This window comes from Mustela erminea, chromosome 19, assembly GCF_009829155.1.
Source record: "Mustela erminea isolate mMusErm1 chromosome 19, mMusErm1.Pri, whole genome shotgun sequence".
NCBI lineage: Eukaryota > Metazoa > Chordata > Mammalia > Carnivora > Mustelidae > Mustela > Mustela erminea.
Window position 1 is genome coordinate 1133791 of NC_045632.1, and position 17028 is coordinate 1150818.

At 50.3% G+C, this 17028-nt stretch overlaps 1 protein-coding gene across 3 annotated transcripts; it reads right to left on the minus strand.

The window, feature by feature from the left end:
• Positions 1–10592: 10592 nt before the first annotated feature.
• LYPD5 (LY6/PLAUR domain containing 5) lies at positions 10593–15951 on the minus strand. Of its 3 annotated transcripts, XM_032326303.1 has the most exons (6): positions 15799–15951; positions 13804–13932; positions 13139–13315; positions 12770–12916; positions 12260–12364; positions 10593–11810 (listed from the first exon to the last, which is right to left on the minus strand). In XM_032326303.1, exons 1-6 carry the CDS (start codon positions 15854–15856, stop codon positions 11749–11751), a joined length of 678 nt encoding a protein of 225 aa, XP_032182194.1. In that variant the 5' UTR covers positions 15857–15951; the 3' UTR covers positions 10593–11748. The 3 variants fall into 3 exon arrangements, with proteins under 3 accessions (XP_032182194.1, XP_032182195.1, XP_032182193.1); XM_032326304.1 differs by lacking the exon at positions 15799–15951 and adding an exon at positions 14159–14244 and having other exon boundaries at positions 10596–12364; XM_032326302.1 differs by having other exon boundaries at positions 10597–12364; positions 15799–15949.
• Between the last annotated feature and the right edge of the window lie 1077 nt (positions 15952–17028).

Sequence of the window (17028 nt, forward strand, 5' to 3'; positions counted from 1 at the left end):
TGTGTCTCTCTTAGCATCTCTATCTCTGTCTCCATCTTTGTGTCCCTATTTTCTATTTCATCCTCTCTCCTTGTCACTGTCTCTCTGTCTCCATCTCTGACTGTGCTCTCTGTGTCCCTGCCTTTTGCTGACTCTAGGTCTCTCTATTTCTGCCTGTGACTCAGTTTCTCTGTCTCTGTATCCCTGCCTCCAGACTCCCTTTGGACCTCTCTCTCTCTCTGGTTCTGCCTCTCTCTCTGGACCTCTCCATGCTTGTCTCCGCCTCAGCTGCTCTCTTCCATCCACCAGCACAGCCGGGGGCAGCCGTACCCTTTCTGGTTCCACCAGCCCCACTCAGGGGCAGGAGGCCAGAGACACAGGCTGCCGCCGCCGGAGTCAGAGGCCTCGAAACGGAGACTTCCAGTAACAGCCCCTGTGCCGCCATGCCTCAGTGCGGACCCTAGTGAAAACTGATGGGGGGGGGGGCAATCAGAGAGACCCCGAGGGGTGCAGCCAGGCGGGGAGAAGGAAGAGGAGGAGAGAATTTGAAAAAATCAAAGAGGTGGAGAAAAGAGGTGAAGGGAAAGCAGGCGCCGGGATGAGGACAGGGAAGTCGGAGCAGACAGAAGTTTCGTCTCCAAAGAGACCACAACTAAGAGAGAAAAACGGAGCGAAGGCTGGCCATGGGAGAGGCCAGGGTGGGCAGCAATGGGGTCACAGTGGGAAAGGCACTTGCCTCCAAACGGAAGTTCTGGGATGTGGGGGTCAGTCGGTAGGACACACCGCTCCAGAACCAGCTCCCTCCAGCCCAGGGAGGGGCTGAGCCAGGGGGTGGGGGTGACTCAGGGCCCCAGAGCTTCCTGTGACTCAGCCCTTGGTCCCAACCCTGAAGGGGGGAGTGGAGAGGGAGAGGGGTCTCTGTAAAAGAGAGGGAGGAGAAACACCAGAGGACCTCTCTGCCTAGGTTGCCCCTCTCAGAGGAGGGGGTGGGCTGCTGCATGAGACTTTGAGGGGAGGAGGGGACTGGGGGTGTGGACTCCTGGGTCTGAGGGAGGAGGGGCTGGAGGCCTGGACTCCTGGGTCTGAGGGAGGAAGGCTGTGGGCCTTGACTCCTGGGTCTGAGGGAGGAGGGGCTGGAGAACTGGATCTAGGGGTCTGAGGTAGGAGGGGGCGGGGGTATGGACTCCTGGGTCTGAGGGAGGAGGGGCTGGAGGCCTGGACTCCTGGGTCTGAGGGAAGAGGGGCAGGGCCTGGACTCCTGGGTCTGAGGGATAGGGGGTTGGGGCCTGTACTCCTGGGACTGAGAGAGGAGGGAGTAGGGGGCAGGACTCTGGGTCGGAGGGAGGAGGGGATGGGGGGGTTTGAGGGGGGAGGGGCTGGATCTCATAGTCCTGGTCGAGGAAGGCTAGAAGTACTGATTCCAAAGTCCCTGGGACTTTTCCTTGGCCTCGTCCCAGCTGCCCCACCTTCATCCCAGCCCCATCTCCGGGCCTGGAAAGGACCCAGGTGCCTTGGGGCCCAGCCGGAAGGGGCTAAGGACAAAGGGTTGTTTAACTGGGCAGGGTGGTGGAGGGGAGAGAAGAGGGTGTCTCAGGCGGAAAGGTCACTCGTCGCCCCGGGCTTTTGCAGGGAAAGGCGGGGCTGCGCCAGGAGGAAGACATCCTTCATGAAAGTCAGGGACTTGTGGAGGCAAATCCACCACGGCTGGTCTTTCTGATTTAGGCATTTGGAGGTTTCAGGGCATGGGATACTGCCACCTAACGGTGGCTTTGGGAACTGCAGGCACCTGCTTGTCCAGGCTAGTTTCCTGTCTGCATATATTGAGTGCCGACTGAGTGCCATGTCCTGCTGTAAGTATTGAGTGTGTAATAAAAACAAAACAGACAAAATCCCTGCCCTCATGGAACTTCCATGCTAAATAAAGTTTTGTGGTTCCGTCAATCTCTTTCACTCTGTCTGAGTCTTTGCTTCTCTCTCTGTATCTCACTGGCCTATATCCTGGTCTTTGTCTTTCAAGTGCATGCGTTTTTCTTTTCTCCTTTTTGTTTCTCTCTGTTTCTGTTTACTTTACCCTTTACATATCTCTATTCACCACCAATTAAAAATGAGGTATATTAAGTTCAATTAGCTAACATGTATTACATCATTAAAAATTATATATATTATTTTAAGACATATATAAAATTAAATTATAAATAGTATGTAACTAAATAATTACATCTCACAATTTGGGACTCCAAAGACCTTGGTTCAAATATTGCCATGGCCACTGACTATTTTTGTGTGGAATATAGCACACATACACCCTGGGTTAGGGATGGACCTGTGTTCACATCTAGCTCTGCGATCTTAGCTGTGTGTCCTGCAAAATGGGGATGATACCCATGTCACAGGGATGCTTTAGAATTAGATGAATATCCACAGTTCTCAAGACAGGACCTGGTATATGTTTTGTTGTTGTTGTTTTTAGAGGGAGGAGGGGCAGAGGGAGAGAGAGAATCTTAAGCAAATGCCATGCCTAGGGTGGAGGGGGCTTCATCTCAGGACCCCGATGAGATCATGACCTGAGCTGAAATCAAGACTTGGACGCTTAACTGACTAAGCCACCCAGGCCCCCCCCGGAGCTGGTATATGATAAGCACTTGGGGTACATTGTCTCTAAAACTGGCTACCAGTGTCTCCTGTCTGTGCTGATATGTGGCTTTGGTCTGTCTGGTTTGTGACATCTTTGTTGCAGAAATGATGCTGGGCCAGCTCGAAGTCCAGTTGTTCAGAGAACTAGAAGCTTCCACTTTTGTTCTCTCAGAACTCTAAGAGTTCACGCTGTGAGCAAGCCCATGGAGAGGCCTTGCAAAGGAGAGTCAAGCCCCAGCTGAAGGCCGTGGCATGAGTAACCCCTGGAGAGGTGAGAAGAAATGTCCGGTCAACCCTCAGAATCTTGGGAAATAATATACTTTTGTTTTAAGACACTAGATTTGGGACATCTGGGTGACTCAGTCAGTTAGGGGTCTGCCTTTGGCTCAGGTCGTGATCTCAGGGTCTTGGGTCCTGCATCAGACTCCCTACTCAGCAGGGAGTCAGCTTCTCCCTCTGCCCCTTCCTGCCTCATGCTCTCCCTTTCTCGCAAATGAATAAATTAAATCTTTTTTTAAAAGGACACTAGAGGTGCCTGGGTGGCTCAGTGGGTTAGGGCCTCTGCCTTCGGCTCAGGTCATGATCCCAGGGTCCTGGGATCGAGCCCTGCATCGGGCTCTCTGCTTGGCAGGGAGCCTGCTTCCCTTCCTCTCTCTCTGCCTGCCTCTCTGCCTGTTTGTGATCTCTGTCAAATGAATAAATAAAATCTTACAAAAAAAGACACTAGATTTTGTAGTGATTTGTTACACAATGATAATAAATATCATAGCTTTTTGTTCACTTTTGTGTTTGAAGTTTTCATAATAAAAATATATGTATACATATGAATATTATATAGTTGATCCTTGAGGAATGGGAGGTTAGAGGTACAGATCCCCCCACACAGTTGAAAAATCCACATACCACTTTTGACTCCCTCCAAACTTAACTACTAGTAGCCTGGAACTAGTAGTTCCAGTCAACTAATAGTTGACTGGAAGCCTTATTGATAACATAAACCATTGATTAATGCATGTTTTGTAGGTTATATGTATTATATACTGTATTCTTACAATAAAGTCAGTAGAGGAAACAAAATCATAAGGAAGAGAAAATGCATCTATAGTACTGTATTTATCAAAAAAGGAATCTGTGATTAGTGAATCTGCACAGGCCAAACCCATATTGTTCAAGGATCAACTGTGTAAATATAATGGAAATTGTACTTTATAAATTGCAGATAGTATCATTTTGCCTTTTCTTTTTAACTTCTGGATCTTTCTTGACTCTTTGTTTCTTTTTTTTTAAAGATTTTATTTATCAGGTTGAGAGAGAGAGAACAAGCGGGGTGAGGGGCAGAGGGAGAAACAGGCTCTCCGTTGATCAGGGAGCCTGATGTGGGACTCCATCTAGCAACCCCAGGATCACAACCTGAGCTGAAGGCAGGCGCCTAACTGACTGAGCCACTGAGGTGCCCCTTTCTTGACTCTTTCGATCTCTATCTTTCATACTATCCTCTCTTTCTCCTCTATGTCTATTCCTATCTTGCCAAAACTTTTCCTGCGAATCTCCCCTCCATTTACTTTGCTCTACTACATTGGGCTTCCTGCTGATCCTCAAACCTGCCAAGCCCCTTCCTGCCTCAGGATCTTGGCGCTTGCTTGTCCCTCTGCCTGAGTACTTGGCCCTCCAATTTCCTCATAAATCATTCTCTCACCTCAATCAGTTCTTTGCTCAAATACAGTTTCTTTCATGGCCACCTCTTTAAAAATGGTCTCCTCCTTCTCCATAAAGAATCCTGTATTCTGTTTAATTGCTTTGTCCTCATGGCACTTAGGATCCTCTAAATAATCCTATTTTCTTTTTTTTTAAGATTTTATTTATTTATTTGACAGACAGAGATCACAAATAGGCAGAGAGGCAGGCAGAGAGAGGTGGGGGAGGCAGGCTCCCTGCCAAGGAGCAGAGAGCCCGATGTGGGGCTCAATCCCAGGATCCTGGGATCATGACCTAAGCCGAAGGCAGAGGCTTTAACCCACTGAGCCACCCAGGCACCCCAATAATCCTATTTTCTTATTTGCCTAATTGGGACAGGGATCTTGTTGTTCCCAGTGTTCAGAACAGCGCTGGCAGAAAGAGATGCCCAGTGGATATTTGTGAAGGAATGCTCTTATTCAATGGTACCAATTGGCCATCCTTTGACTCTACCTTCTTACCCTGTTCCACACTGTCCTGGAGATGGGAAGGATGTCATTTCTCCATTTCTCTGTCCTTTGTCCCTCCACCCAGATAGTTGAAGTTGCTGTCTGTGGTTCTGAGACCCAATGCAACAGATCTGTCCTTGGTGCTGATTAGGGCTCCCACTTCTATTAAGCTGGAGAGGTCAAACAAATCTTGGGCAAGGAGTGATGTGTGTGTGATCCATCGAGGCATCACGGAGAGAAGGCAGACATCTGAGTTCCAAAGGGAGGGAATACCTGGGTCACTGTGTGTTCAGTAGGTATCTGTCCTAACTATTTATGTGCTCATCTATTCATGTATACATACATTCATGTATATCCTTTTTATTTTGGAAAACGTCAAAGATACAGAAAAGACGAGAATAATAAACTGCCATGTACCCACTTAACAATGACCAGCTCATGGCTGATAACATTTCACCTCCACCCACTTCCTCACTTCCTCTATTATTTTAATGCAAATCCCAGACATGATATCATTTAATTATATGTCGTAGTTTGAATTTTGTTTCTTTTCATTGAGGTATGGCTTACACATTGTAAAGCTTGCAAATCTTAAGTGTACAGATTGATGCTGTTCTACCTGCGTATGGACATGTGTGACCAGCACCAAATCAAGCCATGGGGCATCCCTATTGTCACAGCAAGGTCTCTTGTACTCCCAACTGACACACTAGGAATGGTCACTATTCTGACCTCTATCACCAAAGATTAAAAAGCCACAATATGGAAGTCCAAAGACCTGGACTCTGGCCTTAACTTTGCTGTTAGCGGGTTTTTTTTTTTTGGTATGAAATGGACCATATGTGCAGAAGTACCTAACATTCAGAGGTATATTTTGGACAAATAATTGTATTGTGAATGCCCAAGAAATCAACCTGGACACCCAGAGAGAATACTGCTACTCCTCAGAATCTTCCTGGATGCCCCTTTATGACAATGTTCCCTTCCCAATTTCCAGAGGAAACCACTATCCCCACTTACAAGGAACTTGACTCCTCCTACCCCACAGCCCTCACACACAGTGTTTTCTTTGTTCTCCTTCTCTCCCCAACCCTTCAACCCTATGTGGCCCCTGGCCCTTTGACCATGAGTGAGAGACCACCTCTTCTCTCTTCTCCCTGTCTCCAGTCTCACTCTGCCTGGTCTGTCCCCTGCATGGTCACAGGAATAGCTTCCCATCACTGGGCTTCCATCCTGTCTTTCCCCTGCTCTAAGCCATTCCACTGATCCCCACTGGTTGTAGGGAAAAGTTCAGGGGACTTTATCTTCACCTGACATTCCAGGTCCTTCAGGGACCCTGCCACCCTTTTCACCTCATCCTAGTTCCTCACACTGTATACACAAACCAAGTCTTTGTGAGTGCTGTCCCTTCCTCCCTGAATGCTTTTCCCCCTGCTGCTTTGTCAGTTACTGTTAGTTACTGAGATATCTGCTCAGAGATTAATTCCTGTCCATAGCCTTCCCTGGTCTTCCCCTTTGGAGTTCCCTTAGACCCTCACACCTCCTGCTTTACCACTCATGAGCCTCTGGGTTTTTCATTATCTTCTTCCACACCAGGGAGGCAGGGTTGAACCTGACTCATTACTGGGTCCCTGGTATGATCCAGCTCAGAATAGATTATGAATGTTTGCTGACTGTCCCTCCCTGCAGGTCTCTCTGTATCTTACTTGCTCCTGCCTTTGTCTCACTATCTTCTCACAATGTAACACACATTTCCTGAGGCCTTGGCATGGGCTTGTCCCTCTGCCTGGATGTTGTCCCCCACTTTGTCCACATGATGACCTTCTACTCATCCTTCAGGACCCAGCACAGGTTCGATCCTCTGTGAAGACACCCTGATGTTTCATTGCCTCAACCCTCAATCAGAAATTCCTTCTTTACCTGTTAGCCCTTCCAGCCCAAGATCCCTGATCTATCTGGGGACTTATGGCCATCTGGCTGGTAGCCTGCATCCCCCACCAGACCAAGAAGTCCTCAAGGGTAGGAGTCACCAGGATTGCCCAGCACAGAAGAATGAATCACAAATGTTTGTGGATTCTTTCCTGAGATTACTTCTACTTCTGTGTTCTCTGTCTTTGAAGTTGCTAGTCCCTCTCCCTGGAATGCTCTTCCCTTCTCTGTCCCTATGGCTTGCTTCAAGACCTGCCATCAGGTTCTTCTCTCTCTGGCACAAGCTTCATTACATCCCTCTCCAACTCTGTCTCCTTTTGTACATGTGGATCCCTCCGCCACAGGCTTGTGGCTGTCTGGGAGTGGACCTACCTCCCTTGCCTCAGATTCGGGGCTCCTCCAGGCCTGGGAGTCATCTCTATGGCCCCTGTAGAGAGGGCCATGATGAATGATGTGTTTCAGTCTAGCTTTCATGAATTGATGCTGTTCCTTTACCACCTTTCAGCTTCAGTTCCAAGACCCGTGTCTGAAGTGGTCATCTGTGTGTAAGTGGACACTTGGAGGATTAAGGGCTCTCTTTTCTTCTCCCACCTTATATAAACTCCCTCCTGAGGACTGCAGAATGTCTTCCCCTCCCCTGAGTGTTGCACACAGTGTTGCTTTTGACCAGGGACTTCTTTGTACAGTGAATGAAGTGTGGCAATGGGCTCATGCCCATGGATATCACTGGTCTCACCTCATATCCCATCACCTAAAAGAAGCTGGACTGAGAAAACAGTGGGGTGACTGAGTTATTGTTGCCCACTGGGAGTCAACACCTTGAAAGGATGAGGCTCCGTCTTACAGGATACAGGATAAACTTTGAGGTGATGAGCATTTTACAGGGCTGTCTCCCCACAGCCGGAACACATGGGTCTGGGTATCAAAGGGTGGCGGGGGAGGGTTTCCTCTCACTGTTACACCTACTGCCCACTTGCAGAATTTTTATTTCCTGTTCCCATGACCTTGAGCTCTGCTTGTTTGGAGGTCTTTGTTCCCAAGGAAAGAATGTTTCCACTAGAGGACACAGCAGTGGTTCCTCTAAATTGAAGGAGAGACTGCCACCTGCGCATTTTGGACTCCTCATGCCACGGAACCAGTAGGCATGTCTGGAACCCAAAGCATTCTCAGGGACACTTCTTAGAGATTCCATGTCCAATAGTGGGGGGGGGGGGCGGGGAGGAAAGAAAAGAAAAACAGGATCACTAAGGATTTAGACCTTTCAGGAATGAGTGTTTGGGTCACCTGCCTAGTTTAAGGACACTCTCCAGCTGAGGGCAAAGGAAACTTGGAATGAGTAACAAAAAAAGGAAATCCTACATATCAACTATGGCCTTGTGACCAGTTACAAAAATGTGAACTATGGATAAGCATGTTTTCTTCTTCATTTGTTTTTCCCCTCCATCCCTCCCTCTCTTCCTTTCTTATCTTTCCATCTATCTATCTATCATCTATCTACTAACTTCTTTGAATCTTGTTTCTTCTTTCCCTTTATTATTTCATATAAAGATTCACAGTGGGGTGGTCTTGACGTTCATAAAAGAAAATTTTGTCAATAGCGTCCATGCTATGTCTCCACTGCCTTTTCCTTCTCATCAATACCAGCTATTTCTGGGGGCGCCTGGGTGGCTCAGTGGGTTGGGCCTCTGCCTTCGGCTCGGGTCATGATCTCAGGGTCCTGGGATCGAGCCCCGCATTGGGCTCTCTGCTCAGTGGGGAGCCAGCTTCCCCCACCCACCCACCCCCACCACCTGCTGCTCTGCCTACTTGTGATCTCTGTCAAATAAATAAATAAAATCTTAAAAAAAAAGACCAGCTATTTCTGCACTGCAATTAGGAAATAACAATAATTAGTTGTTGGGTGAGTAGTTAAAAAGGGTTAGATGACCACAGATCAAGAACACAGATGTACATGAAGGGATAGGCCGAATGAAGGATGTGCAAATTTAAGTCCATTCAATCAGAACGCAGATACTAACAATTCTAAACATCATTTGGGTAAGTCACAATCAATCAACACATTTCCCGGACTTATTTACTCAGGCGCTTCTTTTCATTTAACACGTTACCATGTCACGAGATGGTTAACTGAAGTCTTCTTTATCCCTTTGTTCATCAGTTGTAACCAAATAAGTAACTTCCAGAAGGGGGTACGTTTTATTCTTCACCACCCCTCATTTGCCATTTCTGCACCAAGAAAGCATTTAAAATTTTTTTCAACCTTTTATGGAAAATGATATACATAGAGAAAGGACACAAATCATCAGCAAAGAGCAGGGTGAATTCTTGGATCAAGAAACATAGGACTAGGGGCCCCTGGGTGGCTCAGTCATTAAGTGTCTGCCTTTGGCTCGAGTCATGATCCCGGGGTCCTGGGATCGAGCCCTGCGCTGGGCTCCCTGCTCAGCAGGAAGCCTGCTTCTCCCTCTCCCACTCTTCCTGCTTGTGTTCCCTCTCTCACTATGTCCTTCTCTGTCAAATAAATAAATAAAATCTTAAAAAAAAAAAAAAGAAAAGAAACTCGGGAGCAGATCCCAGAAATCCCCTTGTCCCCTCTTTCAGTCACCAAGTATCTTGACTTCTTTTTTTAAAAAATTTTATTGATTGGTTGATTTTAGAGAGAGAGCAAGCAAGCACACACACAAATGGGGAGAGGGGTAGAGGGACAGGGAGAGACTCTCATGCAGACTCTCCACTGAGCACAGAGCCTGATGCGGGGCTCGATCCCAGGACCCTGGGATCATGACCTGGGCTGAAGACAGTCTCCCTAACTGACTGAGCCACCCAGCTGCCCCAGACACAGGGATCTTTTTAAAACATACACAAGACGACACACCGTATGATACTCCATTTATATGACGTCCAATATTAGGCAGAATTGATGTGTGATAGAAGTCAGAATAATGGCTCCCTCCTGGTAGAAGTGCCTGTGAAGGGCTACAGGGAAGGCTTTGTGGACAGGAACAGGAAATGTTCTGTATCTTGATCTAGTGGAAGTTACACTGGTGTTTACATGGGAAAAATGGCACATTGCGCATTTTACTATGTTTTACATTTCAGTGAAAAAGTTATATATTATATGTAATTATATACATATAATTATATCTGTATAATAACATTATGTGCACATTACGTAAGACATAATAATATAGTCTACATATACTATTAGATGACCTGTATTTATGTGAAATATGGCATCTCCCTGCTATAAATTCTCCAATAGATTCTGTATCAGAATGGAATCAACCAGAAAAGCAGAGCTAGCCGGAGATATAAAGATAAGGGATTTATGGCAAGGCTTATGTGATTGTGTGGGCTGGCCAGGCCAGTCCAGAATCCACAGGGCAGGCTGGCAGGAGAGGTGGGCTGGAGCTCTCGGGCACCAGCGGAAGATGCTGTCCACAGGTGGATTTCTCTTTCAGGCAAATCTTAGCTCTGCTTTTAAGGCATTTTTTGGCTGGCTGACCCAGGTCCACCCAGGTGATCTTGGATAATCTCCCTTGTTCATAGTCACTTGAGCAGGGACTATAATATCCACATCTACAAAATATCTTCGTACTTACACTGAGATTAGCATTTGAGTGACTAAGAGATGGAGCCTAGCCAAGCGGACACATCAGACTGACTTCAAATCACATTTGTAATAAAACCCAAAGTCTGCCTTCCACACTAGAAAGGTCAGTTTCTTGGGGCACCCAGGTGGGTCAGTAGGTTAAGTATCTGCCTTTGGTTCAGGTCATGATCCCGGGGTCCTCGGATCCCATGTCAGGATCCCTGCTCAGCAGGGAGCCTGCTTCTCCCTCTCCTTCTGCAGTTCCCCCAGCTTATGCTCTCTCTCTCCCTGCCTTGGTCAAAAAAATAAATAAATAAAATCTCAAAAAAAAAAAAAAAAAGAGGTCAGTTTCTTGAAGGTGGGGACTTTTGCCTGTTTCCTTCACTGTTGTATGCCTGGAAACTAGGACAGTGCCTGGCAAGCGGTAGGTGCTCAGTAAATGCGATGAATGAATGGATATTGACATTCAGCTTCTCCTTCTATGTTAGGATGTGTAGACATCTAGAGCACGTCTCCCCTTGACCTCACAGGAAGGTAGGAGCATCTCTGAGACGACTTCCTTTTCATTAAGGAAGTTAGATGATGTGGGGATTGCTTTTGCCACTTACTCTGAAAATCACTGCCTCTGACTGGGTCTTGGGCAATTTGGCTGCCAAACGGGGATGAAAGTCCCTTTCTTGAGTGCCTCTCTGGGTCATTGGGAGGGTCAAGTGGGGGACAGGATGTGGAAGGACCTTGTAAAGCACGGGGACAAGAGGACACACTGTGGGATCCCATGTTTATGTACACACATCTGCCTGCCCTGTGTTCCTTCCTCCCTCCGGATCTGTGTCCAGGCTGTCTCCTCCTCCTGGAATGCCCTTCCTCCGCCTTCTCTTTGCCAAGACCTCTTTATCCTTTAAGAGCTGGCTTAGGAATCACTTCTTCCGGGACATCTCCTCCAGTCTCCACAGATTGGAGAATTTATCCTGGTTCAGCTTCGGCTCAAGTGCCTTTCTGTCAAATTCATCAACAGCTGTGTGTTTGGGCGGTAGCATTGTTTAGCGGCTAATGGGGCTGGGAGTCACACTCCCGGCTGCCCATTCACTAGATAACCGGGCGCGAGCACCTGCCTTCACCTCTCATTTGCTCATGGACTTTGTGATAATAGCCCAGCCCATGCTGGGTGGCTCTTGTGTCCGAGGTAGTCCACAGTCATGTCATTAAATTCTGAACACAACCCCTGCAAGGTAGGGCTTGTCATTAGTGTAGGTTTTATTATCGCCTCTGCCTTATAGGTGAGGAAACAGGTGCAGAGAAGTTGAGTAACTCACCCCAGGCTAGATGGTAGAGCTGGGATTTGAACTCATGCAGACTGGCTCCAGAGTCTGAGCTCCTAGCTCCGAGGATATGCTGCCTCTCGAAACTCTCGTGATGATACGCATAAAGACATCACTGTAGCTCCACGCTGGCTCCAGGGGGAGGAAACTGGGTCGTTGGGTGCCAGGGTGTCACTAGTGTTCGGTAAGAGCCATTGTCAGGGTGGCCCTTCGTGTGGGCCAGGATGTGGCTGTTCCTCCCCACCCTGGGATGATGGGGACCTTTCCCAATTTCTCCCAGGCCTGCTGATCAGGTTTGGGCAGGGCAGGGGTAGGGAAGAGGGGGCGTGGTGGTGGCCGAGAGAGACAGGAGTGCAACTCTTGTGTGACACCATTTCCCAGTGAGCCACATTACAGAGGCTGAAGTTTCTAGAAGCAGGTGCGTGCCTACCCCCAGCAAACTGTTCAGGAAGAGGCTGGAGGAGCTGTCTAAGGGAGGGGAGTGAGGGGTCCTCCCAGAGTTCCCAGCAACAGGGAGACCACGAGGAGTGGCGCCATGACAAGGGCTGCCTGGGAAGGGGCAGTGGCCGCGGCAGTGGTGAAGGACTGGGTCACAGAGTCCCTGTTGCAGAGGTGCCCCTCACAGCAAGAGCCCTGCAGGTCGATGTTGGTCCAGGGGCTGGAGGTGCCCTTGATGGTGCAGGAGGGCCGGTGGCAGGTTCTGATGTACACAGGGACTGAGAAATTGCCTAGATGGGGGGCGGTGAGGAGGAGGTCAGAACTGAGGGAGGCAGCAGTACCTGAACCTCCACCTCAGAGGCGGGGGCCATGACTGGGTCCTCAGACTTGCCTCTCCTCAGACTAGACCCTGCCTCCTCCCTCAGAACAGGACAGAGCTTCCTCCTTCAGAGGAGGCCATCCCTTTATCCTTCCAGACCAGGGCTCTGCCTCCTGTCTCAGACCTGAGCCATGCCTCCTTCCTCTGACCAGGGCCATGCTTCTCCCTCAAAGGAGAGCCTTGTCTCCTCCCTCCAGCCATGCTTCCTCCTTCAGACCACAGCAATGTCTCCCTGTCAGGCCTGTCCCGTGCCTCTACCCTCAGGCCTGCCCTTCACACCCTTTGCCCAGGCTCTGCCCTGCTCCCAGCCTCTCACCAACAGTCATTTTGCCATTGCCCTGGAAGCAGACGCTTTGGTCCTGGTGACAGTGGACCCGTCGAGACTTCTCCGGGGTGCAGTCCTCCGGGTGGATCCCCAAGCAGGCATAGCACTGCAAGCCGCTGAGAGTTGGCGGGTTGGGCGCTGGCAAAAGAGCGTAGACGCACACTCAGGTAATGGTTGCGAGGTAGGTCGGTCCTGTGGGCTGCGCACTGCGTCGCGTGCCGGCCTGGCCTGATTTAGGTGAAGGCTGAAAGCCCAGCGCGAGGGAGGAGGTGCCCGGTGGAGGCCACGCCCCTGCCCTGCCCTGGCCGGCGTAGAGGGGGCGCCCTCTCAACCCACCCCGGGCCTTGCCCTCTGGCTCACCGGGGCTCAGATTGGGGATGGAGTCGTGGGTCATGAGGTCGGTGTTGCACAAGTCAGTGACGCAGCCTCGCACCACCGAGTAGTCTGGCGGCAGCGCGTGGTCGTCGGACAGCATTCGGCCCGTAGGCGGGCCTGTCCAGCAGCCCTTCTGCACCATGGTCACCGAGGCGCGGTACCCTGGGGGCAGGAGGGGACCGGGGCCTGGTGCGCTGCCCCGTGCCAGCCTTCTTCCCCCTCTCCTAACTTGCAGGCTCCGCCCCTCTAGGTTTCAATCTCTCCCTCCTCCTCAGCTCTTCTCTGGCGCTCACCTCCCCTCTCCCTGCTGCCCTTCCCTTTCCTCTCTCGTCCTGTAAACTCCATTTCCCCTCCTCTCCCTACGCCTTTTCCCCTCACCAACCCCTTCCCAGCCCCCCACCCCCACGTTCTCCCCTCCAGTCTCTTCCTCAAGGCTCCCACTATCTCCTTCTGCCCCATGTGACACCACTCATCGTTCCGGGTTCCTCCTCCCTCCCTCTACCTCCGCTCTCTGTCCTCAGCTCTGCCCTCTCTAATCTCAAATCTCCCCGAACCCTTGGCTCTTCCCCTCCTTCCTCTCCCTCCTTAATCTCTCATCCCTGTCTCTGCCTCCACCCCTTGGTCTTTTTGTGCCACTTCTTGTCCCTCACCAGTGTCCAGAGACAAGACAGCCTCAGAGCATCCGTGGGGACAGGAGACATTGTGGAATTTCATGCCGTTGAGGTCAAAGGGCCCAAAGTAGATGTGTTGAAAGTTGTAGCATTGTCGGGCCTGGGATGCTGCGGAGAGAAGCAGGGTGGGTGGGGTGAATGGAGCTCTGTTGGGTGCGGGGGGAGGTGGGAGAGGAGCCTGTTCCAGGAACTCCCCCAGAGCTCCCCCTAGCAAATGGCCATCCCACCAGCTGCGCTCTGAGAGGAGCCAGGCCTTGCTGCCTGGAGAACTAGGCACGCTAAGATTCAGGCCTTCACGTCAGTCAGGCTAGGTGGGCAGTCCGTATGACTGTACCTCACAACCACTGCTGTGGCTGGTCATGGCAGTGTCTACCTCCTGGCAGAGTAATGGCCTCTGTGCACCTGCCAGTCCTGTTTCCCTCCCCCAGCTGTTCAGGATCTCCACCCTCTTCCAGGAAGCACACTAAGATTAAATAAAGGAGGAAGTGATTCACTCCTGCTCTGCCCGTCCCTCTCCCAACTAAACTCAGGATGTCCAGCAGCACTAAAAGGCCATGGGTAGAAATCAGACTCCAGCACAGGCAATGGGATGTGCAGTCTCGCACCGGGCATACGGAGCCAGCCCCAGCAACACTCACACAAAACACTTAAAACACTGACATAAGCCCCGAATAACAGGATAGACACAGGTTCATGCCAGTCTCACACCCATGCACAGACTATCCCGAGCATGCCTGTGGAGTTCTGTATTCGCACATAAAATAAGTACCACCCAGACCCGCCCATGGAACCCCCCCGCACACACAAGACACATACAAGATCACACCAAACGGAAGAGAAGGATGTGGATACAGAAACGAAAACAGTAGGCAGAGATCCAGGGACACAAGAAGTCATACCCAGAGAGAGACAAATATGGCCTCAAGAATCAAAGACATAGGGCGCCTGGGTGGCTCCGTTGGTTGAAGCCTCTGCCTTCAGTTCGGGTCATGATCCCAGAGTCCTGGAATCGAGTCCCGCCTCGGGCTCTCTGCTCTCCTTGGGGAGTCTGCTTGTCCCTCTGACCTTCTCCTCTCTCACGCTCTCTCTCAAGTGAAAAAATAAAATCTTAAAAGAAAAAAGAATCATAGACACACAAACAAAATCAGAGACCACAATCCTGCGAAGTTAGAGATACTAAAACGAGACACACAAAAACATACAATTTTAAACCACAGGCAGATCCAAGACGCAGAAAGACAGACACGCTGCAGTAGCCAGACGCATGCGCACAGACACAAACGCCGGCCTGCCGGTCACAGGGTTCGACAAACACAGAGACACAGACATGCAAAATTAAATGCACGTCTCTTTTAAAAAGAAAGTAAAACTCAAACCAAAACAGACCCAGAAGCATTTGTTCAAACACCTGTTCACACATGAAATCTGGTGCAGAGAAACACACGGACACACACAGAAATCAGACTTTCTTCCGTGGATGGGCACACACACAGTGGGTCGGCCGCAGGCTTAGTTTCCTCTCTGGAGACACTTCGGTCCTGACATGAGTATGTCTCTGTCTTTTCCCAAACTGAAGGAAGGCGTTGCCTGAGGGTGAGGGCCAAAGTTCCCTGCCAGTTCTGGAAAGAGCCCCCAGGGTGCCCCAGAAGTACCCTCAAACAGAGGCATGTGGAGGATGCGAGGCTGCTGTGGGGGCAAGAGATGACTGATGGAGAACAGAAGAGAAGATACATGAGAAGGACATAGTATCCAAGCAGCTCCTCCACCAAGATCTGAGGTCCAGGCCCCCAGACCCTCCTCCCTCAGACCCAGGAGTCAAGACCCCCAGTGTCTCCTCCCTCAGACCCAGGGGTCCAGGCCCCCAGCCTCTCCTCTCTCAGACCGAGGAGTGCAGGCCCCAGTCCTTCCTCCCTCAGACCTAGGTGTCTGACCCCCCTCCCCACTTCTTAACACTGTCTCCAAAAGTCTGGGTACCTGTCAGGCAGAACACAGCCCCAAAGAGGCAGAGCAGGATGGTTCTGGGGACTCCCATTGCCGGCTTGTGGAACTGAGCTGAGACACTGAGGACAGCTCCTCTTGCTCTGATTTCACTCTGGCTGGTTCTCCTTGCTGAGCCTCAGGCATCCCGGCTCTCCAGCCTGCTCAGGATTCCTCCACCCCCGCCCTTCCTGGTCTCCTCCTAGGTAATCATGATGGGGCCATGATGAAGTCCTCAGTGCTGGGAGTGGGATTGGGGTCTGGATTTCTGGGGCTGAGGGATGAGGGAGCTAGAGTGCTATAACCCTTAATTTGGGGGGATTTGTTATTTGCAGGCTTTCTTGATTTCTCTTCTCTATGTCTACTGGAACACACATTCTGCATAAACACACACACACACACACACACACACACCCTCCAGTGCTGGGGCCATGTTTCCAGACCCAGAGACACAAACATCACCTCCTCCTAGAAGCCTCTTCTGATCCCGATCTCCCCCTCTCATCCACGAACTCTTAGCCTCAGGCACCTCCCTGTCTCCCAGCCATGGTCACCCCGGGTTGGACTGTCTGTCTCCTCCATCGGGCTGAGAACTCCTCAGAGGACTCAGGGATGTTTGCAGTGTATGAACGAATGAACCAATTAATGTACAGAGAACCAGAGACAGACAGACAGACAGATGGAGAGGCAGTTAGACAGATGCAGAAAGACAGTCACACTCAGTGTGGACAGATGTAAATGTAGATGCCCAGACAAACCCAGACATGAGGGGGGGCACCCTGATGAACAGAACATGCCCTTAATGAATGTTTATTAGATTAGTAAATGAATGAATAAGAAAACACCGGAGGAGATAGAGACCTAGGCAGACAAGCAGAGAGACCGAGGACACAGATCCTTGTGGACAGCAGACACGGGACAGTGGGGACATGCAGACGATGGCCCTGCAGGCCGCTGAAGCTGGGGCACAGACCCCATCAGTATCTCCTGACCTGCCTCACTTAGGTCCCTTGGTGGAGCTGCTTGCTGGGACCTGCTGGGATCATACCCCTCCCTGTGCTGCACAGGGTGGGCACCAGGTCTGTGCAGAGACCTCAAGTCAGAGACCCTCGGGTGGATGGGACAGAGTTGACATAACAGCAGGGATCAGGATGGCCTCCGAGCATGACTAAATTTTACACAGCTTTCTTCCTGACTACAGGCCCCCAACCTCCCTTTGAAGGGGCA

Coding starts and splice junctions, on each gene's coding strand:
- LYPD5 (XM_032326302.1), bottom strand. CDS start 15,856: ATGGGAGTCCCCAGAACCATCCTGCTCTGCCTCTTTGGGGCTGTGTTC. Junction 13,316..13,803: donor TGTCTTGTCTCTGGACACTG/GTGAGGGACAAG, acceptor TCCTGCCCCCAG/GGTACCGCGCCTCGGTGACC. Junction 12,917..13,138: donor CATCCCCAATCTGAGCCCCG/GTGAGCCAGAGG, acceptor CTCTTTTGCCAG/CGCCCAACCCGCCAACTCTC.